The sequence below is a fragment of the Tympanuchus pallidicinctus genome, unplaced genomic scaffold (genome assembly GCF_026119805.1).
Source record: "Tympanuchus pallidicinctus isolate F22 unplaced genomic scaffold, pur_lepc_1.0 scaffold5, whole genome shotgun sequence".
In the NCBI taxonomy this organism is placed as follows: Eukaryota; Metazoa; Chordata; class Aves; order Galliformes; family Phasianidae; genus Tympanuchus; species Tympanuchus pallidicinctus.
In genome coordinates, this window is record NW_026294769.1 from 9,180,512 (window position 1) to 9,200,321 (window position 19,810).

At 36.6% G+C, this 19,810-nt stretch overlaps 1 protein-coding gene across 1 annotated transcript in view; it reads left to right on the forward strand.

Moving 5' to 3' along the window:
- Positions 1-19,810, forward strand: part of ABCA13 (ATP binding cassette subfamily A member 13) — a 168,900-nt gene that overhangs the window by 71,405 nt on the left and 77,685 nt on the right. Inside the window, exons 36-41 of the mRNA XM_052704176.1 lie at positions 3,112-3,298; positions 5,603-5,821; positions 7,674-7,870; positions 8,645-8,802; positions 9,225-9,455; positions 14,846-14,936. Of these exons, the coding sequence (XP_052560136.1) occupies positions 3,112-3,298; positions 5,603-5,821; positions 7,674-7,870; positions 8,645-8,802; positions 9,225-9,455; positions 14,846-14,936 (1,083 nt within the window). The remainder of the gene's footprint in view (positions 1-3,111; positions 3,299-5,602; positions 5,822-7,673; positions 7,871-8,644; positions 8,803-9,224; positions 9,456-14,845; positions 14,937-19,810) is intronic.

Genomic DNA, 19,810 nt, shown 5'->3' on the forward strand with positions numbered 1-19,810 from the left:
ATGACAGAATTTTAGTAAATACTCTCCTGAATTGTTTATTGATTTTGATCAATGTGCATTTATATTGCTTGGTTCTATACCTTACACTTTTAGAACTTATACCTTTCTCTTTTCCATTACATACTATATGCTATGAACAATATATACTGTTAATTTTGCTATAACATATAATACTGGAATGGTTCAATTAAAACCATTAAATACAAATGCTTATGAAAACTCTTCAAGAATATGTAAAATAAGTATCTCTAAGATTCATCTTGTCTCTGTATTGCCTTTTTGTTTTGTTAGGACAACTTGAGGTTCTTTATACCTTTTTATACTGTTACTGAATCTGAAGAGTCTTTTGCTTTATTAATTTTTTTTCCTGCAGCAGAATTTTCTTCCACTTCTACTCCTCCCTCCTTATGGAAAGAACATAACTTTCACTTTTTTCCCTTTCTGATTTTCCTCTTCTATTACCACTCCTTTTTCTGTCTCTGTTTCTTACCTTTCTTTTTAAGAAGATACTTTTGTAATTATATTTTTATTTGCCTTCAAATGTTTTCTCTGTTCTTCTACTTTATATTGGGTTACTTAAAATTTAGATCTCTTTGACTTTTTCACGTTTCATTTACTATGACTGAAGGAGTAAGTCACCTTCCCCCTCCTATATTCCCTATTAGAACAACATGATGAATTGTCATTTTTGTTTCAGAAGTTGCAGTAGCTTGGAAAAGATCCAGTTTATTGTAGTATACATGAAAAAGCCGAATTATTCAACAGTTTTATGTTCTGATCTTTCTTAAAACAGTGTAAATTTCAGAAAGTCTTGAGATTCTTTCAAGTATTTCTGGATGAACCACTCTGAATTGTGCCAGAACAGCTGCAATTTGGAACAATTCCATTTTATTGAGATATGATAGTCTTTGAAACTTAAAATGAAGACTTTCAGTGTTTACTGTTGGATTTTCTCCACCCTCTGTGTAAAGAGGAAAAACTAGTAACTTGTGAAGTTACTAGTATAGAGCTGATCTTTGACTCAAGCCACCCAGGTTATTGCATACAGCTTTGTCAATCTGTTAGTCTCACTTCCACACTCTTATACATGATGCATGCCTGTAACCTAAACTGCCCGTATGTAAATTCTAATGCTGCCATGCATGCAAATAAATGTGCTCCATTTCATGAGAAATAAGCTTTATTATACTGATAAGGGGATAAGTGCGTTCCTGGGTAACTAGATTTCAATAGCAAAATGGAAGACAAGCTTCCCACCTTTGATTCCGACATTTGTTCCACAGAGCACAGTTAAGAGCCAGTTCAGGGGCAGTGGAAAGTGCCAGAGTGTGGATCTGATTTTAAGAGATAAGCTGACAGAGGACTGGTTGTTGGGTATGCACCTCGAATTTCTTCTTTCAGGATACATCCTAGGGTGATCATTACAATGTTTGCAAATAGTAGGGAACTATTCCTCTGAAGCTTGCCCAAGATGCATTGTCTGAGGCTGAATCTTCACCTAACTAACCTGTTGAGTTCCAGAATGTGCTTGCAAATTTAGAATGCAGTAAAAAGGGTGATGATGTATATGTATACACCTATACTTGACAGATGTAGTTTCCTGACCAAGAAGATGGAGAAGCTGAGTGGAATAGAAAAACCTCGGTAATGTCACAGTAATACCTTGCTAGAAGGTAGCCTCTTGTTTCTGGCAAAAGTTCTGTGTGGAGTTATGAATGATTGTGGAAGGAGAAAAAAGCTCTTCATTCACAGTCTATTCAAATCAATTATTGAAATCGTAAACTCAGTTTATAGATATGAATATCACACAGATATATATACATATGTCATGCATAAATCTTTATTCCCATAATTCTCTTCCAGAACAAGTCCAGTTTCTTTAGACTAATGTCACACTTAGCTTTGTTTAAAAGAAAAATATTACTGTCAGATTCCTCATTTGCAGTTTGTCAGTAAAATATTACATGTTAATAACATGTGTATGGGGCTTGTGACTGACTGGTTATGTTCGGAAATTAGAGACACTTGTGCCAAACTTTTCTTCTAGTATATGAAGCCAACTTGGGTCATGTAGTCAGTACAATTTGCTGAACCTGGTTATGTCATGGTTAGAACAGTGCCGAGTATCTACTTGAATTATATTTAAATTAATCGAATCATTTCACAGTATCACTGACTTACAGAGGTTGGAAGGGACCCCTGGAGATCATCCAGTCCAACCTCCTTGCTAAGCAGCTTCCCCTCAGTTAAGTTACATAGGAAACTGTCCAGGGGGTTCTTGAATATCTCCAGAGAAGGAGACTTCACAACTTCTCAGGGTAGATTGTTCCAGGGCAATGTCACTCTCACAGTAAGGAAGTTTTTACACATGTTCATTTCAAACTTCCTGTCTTCCAGTTTCTGCCCATTGGCTCTTGTTCTGTCACTGGGCACCACTGAAAAGAACCTACCTCCATCATCTTGACTTTCACACATTAGGTACTTATTAGCACTGATAAGATCCCCTCTCAATCTTCTATTCAGGCTGAATAGACTCAGATCTCTCAGCCTTTCCTCATAACAGAGATGCTTCAGGCCCCTCATCATCCTCGTGGCTCTCCACTGGACTCTCTAGAAGTTCTTTCTCGAGCTGAAGAGCCCAGAAGTGGATACAGTGCTGCTCAGAGAGAGCTGCTTTGCATTACTGAGTGAGAAAATTAATAGGATTAATTAGCCATGTCTGTTAATGCTATGTTAATGTTATATGCCTGAAACTGATTGACATATGAAAGAATTAACACAGAAATTTCATATACTTATGAACATAAAGTAATGAATTTTTTTTCTACCAGAAGTAAAATATAATACAGCTTTGTTATGACAAGTTTGTGGGCATTCACTCGGCCTGGTGTAATTCTGCTAGGCTGCTTCTTAAAACTGCAAATTGGCCAAAATGTTAGCAAATATTAGCTGGTACAGGGTCTCTCATTTCAGTTAAGCTTATGTGAGTTTAGAGCATCTGAACATCTTTCAGGTTTTTGGTAAATGGCAACAAGGTTTTAGTTGTTATTCCCTTTTGTATATGTGTTGAGATTTGAAGATCCTCTTGGTCTTCTGCTCTTCCCTTTACAGATTTAGCCCCTCCAGGCTGGAAAGGCACTTGCACAGAAGGAGCCACCATTGGTGTTGTGTTGCTGTCTCTCACCAAAGAACACATGGATAGCCATAAGGCTGCTGTTAAAGACCTCAGCCTCACCTTCCATAAAGGCCAAATAACAGCACTCTTGGGACCTAATGGAGCTGGCAAAACAACAGTTATGTAAGTTTGCCTGTTAATGGTGTTATGCAGCCTTCTGGTCTCTGCTATGCTTTCTTACTTTAAAACTTTTATTATCTCTTTCCTGCATTTATTTTTGTTTATGCTATTTTTAAAATAAATATTATCCTTCAATTTTAAACTCCTCATAACATGTGAAATGTGAAGGCAATACGTCTATGACAGAAGCAATGCAATGAATTATGTTCTCTGTGCCACTGATACCATGATGAAATTGGTCAGTAGCATGCTTGGGCGTGCTTGGTTGTGGAAATGAGCACCTCTCATGAAAGTGTTCTTTTCTGGCATTCTGCCATTCTGGTACTCCAGTCACACAGAGTATGTGGAGCCTTAAGGGTTTTTATGTCTTGCTTCTAGTTGTTGCAGGAGGCTTCCTGACCAGAGACTGAAATAAAATGAAAAATATCTGAATTAAGAAGTATGCGTATTTCTAATTTTTTGATAATTCTGATCAACTTAAATAAAACCAGTGATGTAGAACAGGGAATCCATTAGAAATTAGTCCTCAATGAGAATATACATGTGGAAAAAGAAATGATGGACTGTTAAATTTGGCTGGGAAAAGTGACTCTGGAAGTGAGGGAGTGAAGGGTTGTTGAAATCTTGAAGGGGAAAAAAAAAAAAAAAGAGCCAAAAGCATTAGCAGTGTTCCTCTTATTGTTAAATTGCACTGTTGTTGCTGCACTGATGTTAAGATGTGCCTCAGGAAATCATAGAATCATAGAATGGTTTGGTTTGGAAGGGATCTTTAAGATCATCTAGTTCCAACTCCTATAAGCAGGGATACCTCCCTCTAGACTGGGGTTCTCAAAGCCCCATCCAGCCTGGCCATGAACGCTTTCAGGGAGGGGGAATTCATAACCACCATGGGCAATGCGTTCTTGTGTCTCACCACCCTTCTAGTAAAGATTTTCTTCCTGATATCTAGTCTAAATCTACCCTCTCACAGTTTGAAGCCATTTCCCCTTCTCTTGTCTGTTTGCCCTTATACAAAGTTCCTCCCCAGCTTTCCTTTAGGCCACTGACAGTTACTGAAAGCCTGCTATAATGCTCTTCCCAGAGCCTTCTCCAAACTGAAGAGCCTCAGCTCTCTCAATCTATCCTCATGGGGGAGGTGCTCCAGCCCCCTGAAAATCTTTGTGGCCTTCCTCTGGACCTGCTCCAACAGCTTCGTGTCATTCATGTATTGGGGGCACCAGAACTGGATGGAGTACTCTAGGTAGGGTCTCACGAGAGCAGAGTAGGTGGGCAGAATCACCTCCCTTGATCACACTTCTTGTGATGCAACCCAGGATACAGTTGGCCTTCTGGGCTGCAGGTGCACAATGCTGGCTCATGTTGAATCTCTCGAGAGTCAATACTCCCCTTTTGCTCAGGGCTGCTCTCAAGCCATTTTCCACCCAACCTGTATCTATGCTTGAGATTTCCCTGACCCACATGCAGGAACTTGCTCTTGGCCTTGTTGAACTTCATGAGGTTGTCATGGGCCCACCTCTCAAGCCTGTCCAGGTCCCTCTGGGATGGCATCCCTTCCCTCTAGTATGCCAACTGCACCACTCAGCTTGGTGTCATCTACCAGCTTGCTGAGGGTGCACTTGATTCCACTGTTCGTGGTGCCTACAAAAATGTTCAGTAACACTGGTCTCAGTACCGATTCCTGAGGAATGCCACTTGTGACTTCACTTGGGCACTGAGCCGCTGACCACAACTCGGAGTGTGACTGTCCAGCCAATTCCTTATCCAGCAAGTGGTCCATCCATCAAATCCATTTTTCACCAATTTGGTGACCAGGACGTCATGTGGGACAATGCCAAATGCTTTGCAGAAGTCCAGATAGATGACATCAGTTGCTCTTCTTTTATCCACTTTTATCCACAGTGCATTACCTCCTTTATAAAAGGCCACCAAGTTTGTCAGGCATGACTTAGCCTTGGCAAAGTCATGTTGGTTACCACCAGTCACATCATCTTTATTTCCATGTGCCTTAGCAGGGCCTTCAGGAAGATCTGCTCCATGATCAGGAAGAGAGGTGAGACTTACTGGCCTGTAGTTCCCTGGATCTTCTTTTTTTCTCCTTCTTAAATATGAGATTTATGTTTCCCCTTTTTCAGTCACTGGAAACTTCACGAGACTGCCATCACCTTTCAAATATGATTGATATTGTCTTGGCAGCTTCATCTACCAGTTCCCTTCGAACCCATGGATGGATCTCACTGAGTCCCATGGACTTGTATCCAAGTGTGGGATATACTTATATGCTGATTTTCTTTCCTTTTCTTGCACCAGATCATTGTTGACTGGTCTGTACCCACCCAGCTCTGGTACCGTTCTTATCAATGGAAAGGACATACTAACTGACCTGGCTGCCATCAGGACAGAGCTGGGTGTTTGCCCACAGTATGATGTTCTATTCAACATGCTAACAGTACGAGAGCATCTGCTCCTTTATGGATCAGTGAAGGCACCTGGCTGGACAAATGAACAGTTGAATCAGCAAGTCAGTGGGTAAGAATTCTTTCCTTTGTTGTCAAGTAAATCAGTCATCTATTGCAAAACACTTAAGCAGAAGTGCTAAAGCGAAATTGGAAAAAGAAGTAACTGGAAACTGCAAGATTGATTTCCATGAGTTTTTCTCACACTTTGCATTCTGAAATTGATTTTCTAGTTTCTAGCCTTTACTTGCATATATTTGTAGTGAAACTGTCAATGTTTAAAAATCTGGTACACTGAACTATCAAATGATCATGTTTTGATTGGAGCGGAGATAGTTAGCCTGGTAGCAGCTGTAGTAGTTTCTACCTCATGCTGTCTGCCTTACCTTCTTACTGTTGCTGGATAGGCAGATGGAAGCTAAACTAATGTTTTCACCCTGAGATTTCACTTAAGTATACATTGAGTCCATTATTTTTTATTCCTCTTACATTTCTCTGAAAATAAGTAACAAAATGTATACTCAGTGTGCCATTGTAAATATTGCTTACCTGTGATGCCTGCTAGCCTTTGGGGAGGGCTGGGCATTTCTACATGTCAGTAGAAATGCCACACTGATGGAATTTTTCTTGAGACTACAATTAGGCATATGCAGATTGATTTGAGGCAAGGTGGCTTTCCTTTTTAGTAGCTATTATAAAATCCTGTTAGTTTAAAATTTTGATCAGAAAAACCTCTGGCAAGAGACGCTGCAACCTCTCTAGAAACAAAATAAATGATTCTCCAAAACAGTAAGGGAAAACCAAACATAGTGCTTAGTTAAAATTTATACAAATATACAAATTTATTTTATTGTACTTAGTCTGCTGATCTGTAATTTCAGCAGCAGCCTGTCATAGTAATGGCACATAAACATGCTCAGGTCCCTGCAGGCTTTGTCACTTAGATAAAAAATAATACTATAAATAGCATAAAATACTTCATATAACAATAGGAAAAAAAGAAAAAAAGTTTTTCATTAAAGAAATAAAAAGAAGGCAGCTTTTAAAGAGATTAACAATCATCAGTTTCCTGGATACATATCTCTAAAGCAACTACAAAAAAAAAAAAAATTAATCTGCATGTTCACTCAAATGATTCAGGAGATTACTCTAGGACCATTAAGACTTTTATATCTTGTTTGCCAAGCTGAAAGTAACTGAAAGCTTTTTGGTCAATGACCAGACATTCAGTCTGATGAAAAGTAAGTTAGCGGTCTTCAGTGCTGACTTATTGGGTGCATGCCCACACCCTGCTCAACTGCAGAACAGTTGAAGGGCCACACAGTGTGTGTGTGTAAGGCACCCCCAGTCCTTCATACAAGAACCTCTAAGCAGCTTCAAGTAGGTTACCCGATCTTCTACCTGGATATTGTTAATCTGTTTACTTCAAAGAAACATTTCTTAAATAACAATAATAATAATAATAATAAAGCAGTGTTACAAGAAGTAGTGTTACCCTATCATTTACTTCAAATGTTCAGATGACTGCAGGCTTTTTTAAAGTTGATTACAAGTTGCAAAAACTGAAGCACTGTTTGAGTTGTGAAACTAACAATCTTTACACATGGTTTAAGGGCCTATAATCTAGAGTTTGCTTAAATCAATAAGCAAACTAGTACTTATTCTGTTGAATTTAATTTCAAAATTATTCTTATCCTGCCCAGCACTGTTACAGAATAATTCAGCAGTGACAGGTATTATTGTTCATAGGTAGAAAATAAAGCTCTCTGTTTTCTATTAATTTTAGTCACCAAAATCTAAAATCAGTCAGAGGTATGTTTTGTTACTTTTCCTTCATAAACTTCTTGATCATTCTGTAGTGAATGGATGTGAGATGACCTGAAAGCTTTTCCAAACTTGGTAAAGCATCTATATTCCTTTTTCAGAGCTCTGGAAGATGTGGATTTATCCCAACACCAGTACAAACCTGTTGGAGCCCTTTCTGGGGGAATGAAAAGGAGGCTGTCAATTGCCATTGCCTTTATTGGAAACTCAAAGACTGTTGTTTTAGATGAGCCCACCAGTGGAGTAGATCCATGTTCCCGCCGTAGCATTTGGGATGTTATACTGAAGTACAAAGCTGGTACAAAGTTTAGATGCATTATTTGTTCCTTATTTTCCATTCTGAAATTCTGTTTCAATAAATTTAAACACAAAAGTTTGAATATTAGTATTGCTATTTGGCAACTAAATACATTAATTTCAGAACAAACATTTAATCAATTCAGGAAACTTTAAAGCAGCCAAGTGAGACAACAAGAATTACCTCTTAACTCACAGAAATATGTCTAATCCAATAGGTTCATTTTAGTTTTGTGGACCTTTCCTAGCATTTCTATTGTCTTTCGTTTGTTTGTTTGCTTCTCAAAGCCTTCTATTTCCTGGATTTTATTTCCCATTTTGTACATATCTATATGCATAGTGATGATTTTCTGATTATGACAGACTCATCAGTCAGTCTGCAACATTAACTTTTTAAGTGCCTTGAGGTGAAAAATGGATTGTGGGGAGTCAAACTTGTCAGCAAGTGAGCACTCAATTAGCTGTAATAAACCACAGTGAATAATCCAACAGACACTGCTGTTGTGTGGTTTTAAAAAGTTAAGTTTTTATAGAATAGCTTGAACTTATAGTAGGCAGTGTCAAGCCATTACAAATAATAAAAGGAAAGATCGCATAGACCTGAGTCTAGAGTGCCTACTGAATGTAAATCTTGAATAGAGGTTTTGTTTGTGTCTTGGGCTATGTTTTGAAGGGACCTGAAACACATTCTCTCAAGGTTAGAGTATCTTCCCAAAAGGCAGATTTATTTCTGTGGGAGCAAGGATTTGTAGATGTACTAATCTTTCTGACACAGGTTGCACACTGATCTTTACTACTCACCATCTTGATGAGGCAGAGGTGCTCAGTGATCGCATTGCCATTCTGCAACAGGGACAACTAAGGTGCTACGGTTCTCCTTCTTATCTGAGAGAAACATATGGCCAGGGACACAGTCTAACGCTCATAAAAAAGGTACACTGAAAATGTATTGTGCAAAACTTAACAGTGCCTGCCAAGTAATAGTTGGTTATATTCCAAGGATATTCTAGGCATACTCTTCCCCACCAGGAAGTAATATATGAGAGAGAGACAGCAAAAAAAGGTTTTAATAATTTTTCTTATTATTTATTATGAGTATTTTACTTAGAAGAATACAGGGACATCTCTGAAAATGATGAATTTAAAGATTTAACTGAAATTTCAGTGTTCTTTATTCCTGTGAGGTAGTCTTTTTGTCCCAGGTTAGATGATGCAGTTTCGTCAGTGGAGATTTTCATATATGAATTCTACCATCAAGTTCTTTGTTTCTGCTAACATTTTTTTTTTTTTTTTTTTTTTTTTTTGTGTGTGTGTCTGTGTGTGTGTCTGTGTATGATTGTTTTTTTTCTTTATAGCCCTCTATGTTTGAAATCCAGGATCCTAAGCTTGTTGTCCGGGTCACGTCATTTGTACAGACTCACATTCCAGAAGCTTTCTTGAAAGAGAACAGTGGGACTGAACTAACCTATGTGATTCCAGAAAGGGCAGATAAGACCTCTTTTAACAGTCTTTTCCAGGCTTTAGATCAAAACCTTCACCATTTACATGTGACTGGCTATGGCATTTCTGACACCACCTTGGAAGAGGTATTTCTAGTTTTCTTTGTAATGGCACTTTTAGAGAATCTTGTGTTTGCTTCTATTTGCCTTTGATTGTATCTGTCATATTTCACAACAGTTTCTTGTGAGAAGCTTGTTTAAAACAAACAAACAAAAAAAACCCCAAACAAACAAACAAAAAAAACCCAAAAATCTATACTTTGTATTTTTGCTGTTACTATTAAAATAAAAGGCCAGTCCAGAACAATGACTTTTGCCAAGAATCTGATGTGAATCCCAAGGAACTGTATAAATCATAAAAAGTTTTCTCTGCATTTAACAAAGGAAAAATTGTGTCTGACTTGATCAAAACTGCTATTGTTGTCCTAGATGTCTAGCATCTGAATGAACTTCGAACATGTAAGATTGAAAGTTTGGTTCAGATAGCTCTGTGGAGAGGAAAAAGAAATACTTTACAGAAAATACTTTTTGAATTGCAAAGATCTAAATCTTAGGACTTCGCATAACTTTGCAGGAAATCTCTAAGGAATATTGTGTGTGTACTGAGGAGGGGGGGGAGAGGGAGAGAGAGATGAGCACTTATGTATACATGCATTTATATGCATATATATATATATATACACACATATGCACACACTAAACAGAGCAGAGAAGGGGACTCTGCATGCTACTTCATCACTTTGGAATTTAGCTGTGTAACTAGTCATACCAGTGAGAAGTTGTGTTCCTTGGATTGTTTTTACCTCGACTATAACTTCTAAACATCAAGATTATAGATCATTTTGAAAATAACACCTTTTTTCTACTTCAGGTGATGATAGGAGACTAATGTCAGTTTTTATGATACAAAGACTACACTACTTTTATTTGATGGTGCAATTCACTCAGCATCACTTTGTGAAACCGATTTCTCCTATGACTACCTTTAATGACTGCCTATACCTATAAAGACAGACAGTGTTGGACAGTATTTCTAACAGAAAAGTGAAAGATACATTAATGAAAAACCCCACTCCAATAACAATATATGAAATACAGATGCCTATGAAGTGTTATCTTTTAATATACAGCAGTAAACTGTATAGAAGTGTCTCATCTCCCTCTGTTTCATGGAAATGTATAAGATGTTATGTAGTGTTGTAGTCAGCTAGAACACAAAGTCCCCCACGTAAAATACTTTTCACAGTTTTATGAAGATGAGGCTTCTGAAGGCTTGTCAGATGCAGTTATGCATTGTATTTTTACTGTGTGTGATATTCGTATGGGAATTAATGGCGTTAGATGTTTGAAAGTGTCAACAGTTCTGAGTTTGATGTTAGTAGTTTAGAATCACTGCTCATACATAATCTGTGGGGAAAAAAATAAAGAGAACCTTATTATTGTAAGTAAAATCTCAAATGTCAGTTGTTCAAGAAATTAATTGAACAGATTCACCACCAAGTGGAGCTGCTGTACCCTGAAGTGATCCATTGGAATATCTCTTTAGGACTTATGTGTTCATATACTACAGACTTTTTAGCAGGCTTTATAAGTGTAAACATTTTGTTTTTAAACTGCAGTTCAGAGAACACTATGACAACACCTGTATGTTTTATTTTGAAGTGAAGCTCTATATAACTAAGATTTTTTATAAAGAGAAATAAAGAGCCTCCTTGTTGATTCTCTCACATATGAACACAGTAGGTTAGCTGATGTGGCAATGGACGAGGGGGGAAAAAAAATATATAATACAGGTTTATAAAGCAAAGTCTGTCTCTTCTATGTGTAATTCTATGAGGTGAGTCAAAAACTATTGGAAAACCCTGTAATTTGCTTTCAAATTATATGGGGTGATTAACATGCTGTAAGTAAGAATAATATTTACTGCCAGCATTTATAGATTTTAAGGCAATGCGTATACTGACAAACTTTTTTGGTACATCCCTATGTCCCTTTGGGGCATCCTAAGACTGCAGAATTTGTAAAGGTGAAGATGTCTCTGGAAGAATTGGAGAGTTCTTTAGTTGTGCTTCATCTGCTATTCAGTTGTGAGCTTTCTTCTGCTTGTTTTCTGTAGGGAGGGTTAAAATAAAAAGCTTTAAAGATAGTATTTGATATTGGTGTATCATTCTTCAGCTTGAAGACTTAATGCATTAATTTAGGATGATTTCTGCCATCTCCGTATCTCATCATTAGCTGCTACAACCTCCATACTCCATTTTCTTATCAAAAGCCTCTTTGCACTGGCAACTAAATGGATAGCACATAATAGTGCTATTTAGTCTATTCAAACAATTCAATCTGAAAACAAAGCACTCTGACTTTAAAGGAACAAATATGTTACAGTCTTTATTTTACCCTTTGTTTTCGTTCTCTCATTCACTCACCATTGTTCTTCTTAATGTGAGGGATATTTCCTCTTGCTAAAATCTTAGACTTCAAGGGAAACCTATTTGCCATTTGTTCTTCAAAAGAATTTTGAATTTCTAACAAAATAAGTTTCTGACACGTTCAAATCTCTCTAATATTTGTTTCATTTTTTATTTAAAATCTTTTCCAACTCTTTTTGTGTACTTCATAATGTTTATAATCCAAAGATAGGAGAGAAAAGAGGGGGATAGAAGAGGGGATACAGGGGGTGTGTACTTGAACTATGTATATGCTGAATGCTCTCTGGAGGATGATGATTAACTTGCCAGCAATTCTGAGTTTTCAAAACTAACTCCTTTCTTGATTAGCATTGAGGAGAGTACTAAATCACTGAAACTTTGCAAAATAAGATGTGTCAAAATATCTCTTATTGGAATTTCTTTAAATTCACTTTAAATTGAAATAATCAATTGCCTCAAAACTTTCCCAAGAAAGGCCTTGACCTATTTTGGCCTTGAAACAGTATTCAGTTCAGTTTAGTGTGCTCTAACATCTAATAAGTACACAGTTATGTTAATCTATTTCATTGTGGTATTGCCACCTGTTTAGACCTTTTTCCTAGTGGGCAACACATCTTCTACACCTGTTCACAACCTGGTGGTTTGAAAGAAGCTGCCTGACTGGTAGCTGCTACTTGCCACTAATGCTATCCTCCTAAACAGCCAGCATTATCTCTATCCCCAGGAATGGCAGAGATGGTCCTACAGAATCAGGCATGCAGCCAGTTCTCAGGGCCAAGAGCTGGAAGTGAGCCAGGCTACTCCTCTCTTATTTTAAAGGAGGAAATTTTATTTCCTGGAAAGCACAGGTTTTCTGTTGCTCTTAGCTGTCAAACGGCTTCCAATTGATCTTAATCTTGTGTACTTTTTATTTTTTTCCAAGAACTTTCTTCTGTCTTCTGTTATTACTTTTCCTTTTACCCTCACAAATTTGAGTATGCTTTTCCAAGCGTTTTTTTGTAAATAAACTGTAAACAACAATTAACATTTCCCACTCAAAAATAGCTAAGATATGCACAGGATTTGTAGAATAAAAGAGCAAAAAAACAATGCTAAAATATAAGAGTATAGCATATGAGTCAGCAAAATGCTGTGGGCCGGTTTTTTTTGTTTGTTTGTTCTTTTTTTTTTTTTTTTTTTTTTTTTTGAGTGTATGGTAAAATCTGATCTTTAAGTGATGTGTGATTACAGACAAACTTTTTCTTCTTTATCCCTGGGAGAAATTTTGATGCTGATCTGACTATGTGCAAGTGACAACCTGTAGATTATTTATTGTCCTAGCCATAGGGCAGTAGTTCTTTGTGGTTTTAGTCTGTACAGTTTGCTTTGGTTTGCTTGATGGATTTGGTGTGCAGATGAGCTGCCTGCAAGCAGGCCCAAAGCAGCAAATTAGAATATGGCTTTGGGTAGCCAGGATCTCCCTGCAGGGTCTAACAGAGAAATGTCAGGAGGTATTTAATTTCTTCTATCCCTGCAATTGCTAGTGGCCAGAAACATTCCCTGAAACTTGACAGGTAACAAATGCAATCAATAATGACAATTAAATGGCAATTACATTGACTAAGATAAGCTTAGTTTATATAGCAGTCAGCATATATAAACTCAGCAAATCAAGAAATATATTTCCACAACAATGAAATATTTCAAATTGTTTGTTGGTTGTGGGTTTCTTTGTTTGTTTGTTTGTTTTTCCTATAGCACAAATTCCTTAGAAACATGGAATTTTTTTTTTTGTTGTTGTTTGTTATAGCTGGTATTGAGTTTTTTTGCAGAAAGAAGCAAACAGCTTCTTAATGATTTTGGAAAGTTTTAGCGTAGTTATAATTGGTATCTTGCAGTTCAACTCAAACAGAGTTGAGAAGGATTTCATCAAGAGAAAGTAAATCTTGGTTGTAATTTTGCTGTTCAATTAAAGATGCTAACAGTAGTTGTATTTTCTGTTATTTATTTATTTATTTAATCTGGATTTCCCAGATCACTGTTTCAATTGCAGTTCAGATTAGGATATTTTTAATTTTATTTTTCATTCGAGTTTACAAAAAGTGGGCTGAGTATTAATAACTAAGTCACCATGAAAGCTGCTCTAGGCTTCATCAAGGCTGAGAAACTGAAAAATGAAATGCATCTCTATAAAATTCAAAGGACTTTATGTGTATTGAACTATGAAACAGGATTAAGCATGCTGTAGGGAGTGTAACACAAATCTGTTTAACAAAGTGCATTTACTAGGTAATAGATCTCACTGTAAAACTGGTGTAATCTGTTTCTTTTAATGTTATCATTGGCTTCTTCATGATGTGTATGTATTTCCCCACTTAAGAAGATCAAACTCTTATTGTTTTTGTCCAGTGAAGATTTTTAGATTGTTATGTTTATTAAAATAAAATAATTTTCATGTTTCACACAATGTTTTTTTTAGAAAACAGGATTTTCATTAGATCAATAGATGAGCATCATCTTCCAATCTGGAGTATGCATGCTAGTTGTTTTGCTACAAAGCATACATTAAAATTGATTAAGATTAATCTCCTTTTTCATATTTAATGTCAAAGAACATTTATCAGTTGCTGAGTGATAATGGCAGTGGTACAACTAGAACTCGTAGCAGATCCAGATGTGTCCATGAATTTCCAGCTTGAGTATCAGAAAAGACTTGAAGCTGCCCATATACCCTTGATAAAAACTAAAGGAAACAAGTTCCTATACGTGCCACAGTTGAGGAGCATAAAATTGTCGAACAAGCATAGCCAGTCTATTGAAAACTCTTATCAGAAAGTTGGTGACTAGGACAACAGCACTTTTTATAGGTGGAGTATATTGGAATTTATTTCTTGCCCCTTATTCTCAGGGATACCTCTTCCAGAGTGTTTGAATAGTTTTATATTCATTCTCCAGCAGAGTGGCCACTACAGCCCCTACTACTGTCTTATAATGGAAAGCTACATACAGTTTAAAAATGAGTAGTCTGTAGAAAATTGAATCTAAATCATTTTTTCTACTCTCTGAAAGGTATTTTTGAAGCTACTGCAAGACTCGGAGAAGATGCCATTTGTTCCACAAGGAGCATATCCGAACAATGGAAAAGATGGTGAATCAGACTGTAAGTAAAAAATTAAATACTTTCTGAGGCAGAAATCCAAAGATCCAAGCTTGCACCCAGCTTCTAGACTTGAGGGGTGCATAAGCAAATGGAGAACACTGTCTATAACAATCTGGTAGTTGCTTTATAACTATTATGCTTCACCTAAATATCACTTGACAATTTTCTTCCCATCCTTCTAAAATATGTTCACATGCACACACTTTCTCTTACTGCATCAGTGCTCACGTACTTCTTGCTACCATTCTCTGACAACTAATTACCCCCTTTAACTCACAGTGGATAAATATTTCTGAGGTACACAATGCAAATATTATGTGGGATCAGTTAGAAAGATATACTCATTTCCATCTATGTTCAAATAATAATAATGAAATTTGTTTCCTCCGGTATTAGAAAGTGCTTTTCCTCTTCTTTGACATGTTGTTTCAGATTCGCTTGCTTATTTTTCAAAGAAACAGCTGCATTTTTTACATGCCTGCCTGCAAGCACAGGAAGAGCTCCTTATTAACATTTGTGAAAGCCTAAGGAAGCTTGTTCTCCTTAAAAAGTCTTGTTGGAAGTCACCAATGTGATGCCTTGCAAAATGCAGGCCCCAAGGTTGCTAATGTTGCTTGCCCACCAGGCTAACCAGTATTTTCTCATTGTTCCTGATAGTCTTGTCTATATAATTATCATGTTTCTTTCTGCTTGAAGATTTATGTCTGGATTATAGAATTCTTGGGTTAGGAGTACAGCACTTTATTCTGTATGGAGTATTTTGCCTCGGTTTTTGTAGAACATGGGCACAGCGGCTCCTGGTCCGTGAATATGGATTTTTATTATTCCGGCAATGGAAACAATAATTTTGATCTAATCTATTATTATTAGTTATAATAACTTCAATTGGATCTGAGAGTAGTTAGGCCCTGGAACGGGCTGCCCAGGGAGGTTGTGGATGCCCCGTCCTTGGACGTGTTCAAGGCCAGGTTGGACGGGGTCCTGGGCAACCTGATCTGAATGTGTATGTTTGGTGGCCCTGCTAGGCAGGGGGGTTGGAACTACATGATCCTTGAGGTCCCTTCCAACCCAGGTGATTCTGTGATTCTGTGATTCTGTGATAGTGAATAATCAGTGCTAAGAACTGTGGCCTAAACTGAATCCTTTCTTATCAAAGTGTGAACTTGACTGGATAACGTTTGGGAATGGTTTTTTTATTGGGATATTTCAGCTCCTGTTGAAATAAGGAAAATATAACTATATGGTATAAACAAAACAACAACAACAAAACAACAAAAAACTTCACTAGGAAAAGAAAATTTCCACAGTAAGTGGTGGAGAACAAGATTTCTGTTTAAAAGATAGTTTTCAGTAGCTCTTTTTAAAGAAAATAACAGTCAGTTGTGCATTTATTCAAGGCTCAGATAGGATTTTCAAACCTGTTTCAAATCAAGTGTCTTCTCCACATTGCATTTTCAATAAGAGTAAGATTTTACCATTCCTAAACTAATAAAAATGCAGTATACTGTATTTAAGAACTTGATATCTTTTATAATCAAACTGTTTAGTACTTGTCACATTTATAAAGAATCGAGTAATCAGAGGCCCTATGTTTTCAGTCTGATAAATTGTAGTAAGAAATTGTGCTAATAATGCCATTTCTTTAGGGATGATATTGCTAGAAAATTGTCATTCAATGCAGATGACTGTCATTCATCATTAAGGACAGTTGTGAAGTGTAGGCATAAGGGATCTGGAAAATGGTCATGAAGGTATTCATCATTGTCAAAGTTAACCAGAATACTCTGTGGGCAATAGCTTGACCTGTATAATTTTGAAAGCAAATTCAAAGGCAGTCAAACTTTCTTTTGTCAAAGTAGTTAAATGAATTTTCAAAACCCTCCACAGCAAAGAGTTTGGTTATTGGGAAGATCACAAGATACTGCTATTTGATTTATGAAAGAATTTGCATTAGAGAGCTCCATTTACAAAGTGTAAGACAGGAGTGTTGGGTATCCTTTGGTACTGAGGCCTTGAGGACTCAGGTTTGTGTAGAAATCAAAGTGTTATGTTTTATCTCCCAGAAAAGTTGGTGTATTGGAGCTGTGTTCCATTTTAAATAAGTAGAGAAAATGAATGAAACCAGTTCATGACTTTGGCTGATGACAATGTCAAGACTCAAGAAGCATCTGGTTGGTAAAACAGAATAGTATGTTACTGAAGCTAGAGCTTTGATACTTTCTGGTCTTATTTTACAGTGATTTACTATGCTACATCTGGCAGCTGGTAGGGTGCTGTGTTTTTAATTTGTGACTAAAACAGTGCTGATGACACACCAGTGTTTTGACTACTGCTGAACAGTGATTGCTGTGCCAAGGCTTTCTCTGCTTTGCACTCTGGCCCCCTGTGTACTGCATGTAGGCTGACTAGGCTGAGGAATATACAAGAAGCTAGGAGGGGACACTATTTGGACTAGAGGATTATTCTACTCTTTACAATCACTGTTTCACACTATATAGTGTCAATATTGTGTCAACCTCAGCAATAAAAACTGAGGGGAGATTTTTTGGGATGGAGGTAGTCATTGCTTGGAGACTGCCTGAGCTTTGGTCTACCTATGGGAGGTAATTTGCAATTGTCTTTGCTTTTATATATATATAGAAAATTATATATATATATAGTTTTCTTCCTCCTCCCTTCACTTACGAAGATATCTTTATACTGACATGTGAGTTTTCCTGCTTTGATGCTACGGGGCTATTGGAGAGAGTGAGTGAGCAGCCGTGTGGTGCTTAGCTGCTGGCCAGAGTCAACCTCATCTCTCCTCTTATGCCAGATAAACTCAGAATTATTTGACTATCTCTAAATGGAAATATTACTGGGAATTAGAAGTCCATTAATTTATTTGTAATGTATACATATAAATTAATAATGCAATTAACTTTAAAAATATAAAACATATTCAGTGTAACTTCTAGTAATGTTTCTTAGCAGAAATTTTACTCATTTTTAAAATTTATTAGAAGGAAAAGCTTGGAATAAAACTTACATTTTCTTTTCATGAGAAAAGTTAAGATTTTCATTTTAAGTCATGGTATGCCTACGTATGCAGACATAACACATGTATATATTATAAAATAGACATGTATAATTCATTTCTATGTAGCTGGGACACAACTGATGATTACTGTTTTGTAGCTGTGGAAAAAAAGGATAGAATGAGTTTGCAATGACTGAATGATAAAATCATTTTAGCCAAATATCCTTCAGAAATGGAGAAGCCATTACCATAAACTACAGCAGGCAGTATGTGTTCAAATACTATCAGCAGATTTGAGAGCAAGTCCGTGGGGTCTATAGCTATAGTCCATGCCTAACCATGAAAAAATAGCAAATTTTTCTAAGCATGTGCAGAAGTAGAAAGTAGGCTACAGAATGGATTCACTAAATTGGTAAAAGACTAACAAAGGAATGTTTAGATATTCAGATATCTTGCTGAAGAACCAAATGAGTTTTGTTGGATTTTATGTCTTAGACATGTTTGGGAGATACCGGCTTTGGTACAAAACTCTTCAAAATGTCAAGTACAGTTGGAACAATACTCTAAAATCAGAGTTTAAATGAAAGTAAACTACTGGAAATTCAAAATAAATGATAATTTTTACATGCAGTGATACATAATATTGGAAATTCATTGTCATGAAACTTCATAGGGACTGACTGTGATAAAATAGCTCATGGATGTGCTATTAAAGCTTATTCATATTTATACTGCTTGGTTAAGTTAGCTACTGAAAGTGTTGGAATGGAAGAAAGTTGATGCATAACTAATTTTACTAGTTGTTTAAACCTGAAGCATACATTTTAGTCTTCTAGTAACTTAGCAGTATAGATAATACTTTACTACAAATTTAGCACTAGAAACTAAGAAAGAAGTGCCAAAACAGCTCATCTAGAAGTGTTAGGTACATTGATTTCCTTCAGATCGTTTACTGCTGCTTTAACTAATTTTTTAGAGGAAATATTGTGATTCTGGCATATGTTGAAAATTTCTCCTCTTCCAGTTCTTTACTTTCTTATTTCTCAACCCCGAGTCTTGCTTCTTTTTTCTTTTTGTCACACTTTCAAGAATGTCCAAAGCATAGAATATCAGTAGTCATGAAAAGATTTCTGATTTCACAGGTCAGATCATCTCACTTGTTTAAAGTTAATATACATTTTTATTTTCTCAGTAAGGACATAAATGTAGCTCCTTTTATCCTTCTGAAAATAGATGGTTAGGATTTTATGCTTCATATGTTTCATTCTTCATCTGCTATTTCTGTCATCCAGAAATGTTCCCTATCAGTTGCTTTCCTTGTGGTTGATTCCTGGTCTTTTTCTTAGATCTTGGGCTTTCTGTTAGAAAGGTTCGTTCATTAAATGGCTATTAGCAAATGGAAAGATGGAACTCTTTTTCAGTAGAGAGAAGAATTCTCACAATGCCAAGAAGTTGATATGCTCCCTATTCTCCATTTTCTTTCCATCCCCATATTTGTCTTTACTGCTGGTAAATAAAAGAAATGAACCCTGCCTGCCTTGCTCATAGAGGCCTTTTTGCTTCTTTCATCCTTACTGATAAAAGTAATAAACTGCCTGCCAAAAGGGGCTCTCAATTAAAATATATGATTGCAGTTTTCTGCATGGATGAAAGCAGCTGAGAAAATAATCCCATCTGAAATTTCTGTTTGAAATCATCATTTGCTCATGAATATATTCTGTTGATGGAATTGAGATAGTTCAATAGAAGGATAACCTTTGTGTGTTAGTAGTAGCTGCTTTTCTTCGCTGTGTAATTTAGCATTTTCATTGGTTCCTAAAATGAAAAACACTTAGACTGAGAAATATGCCCGAAG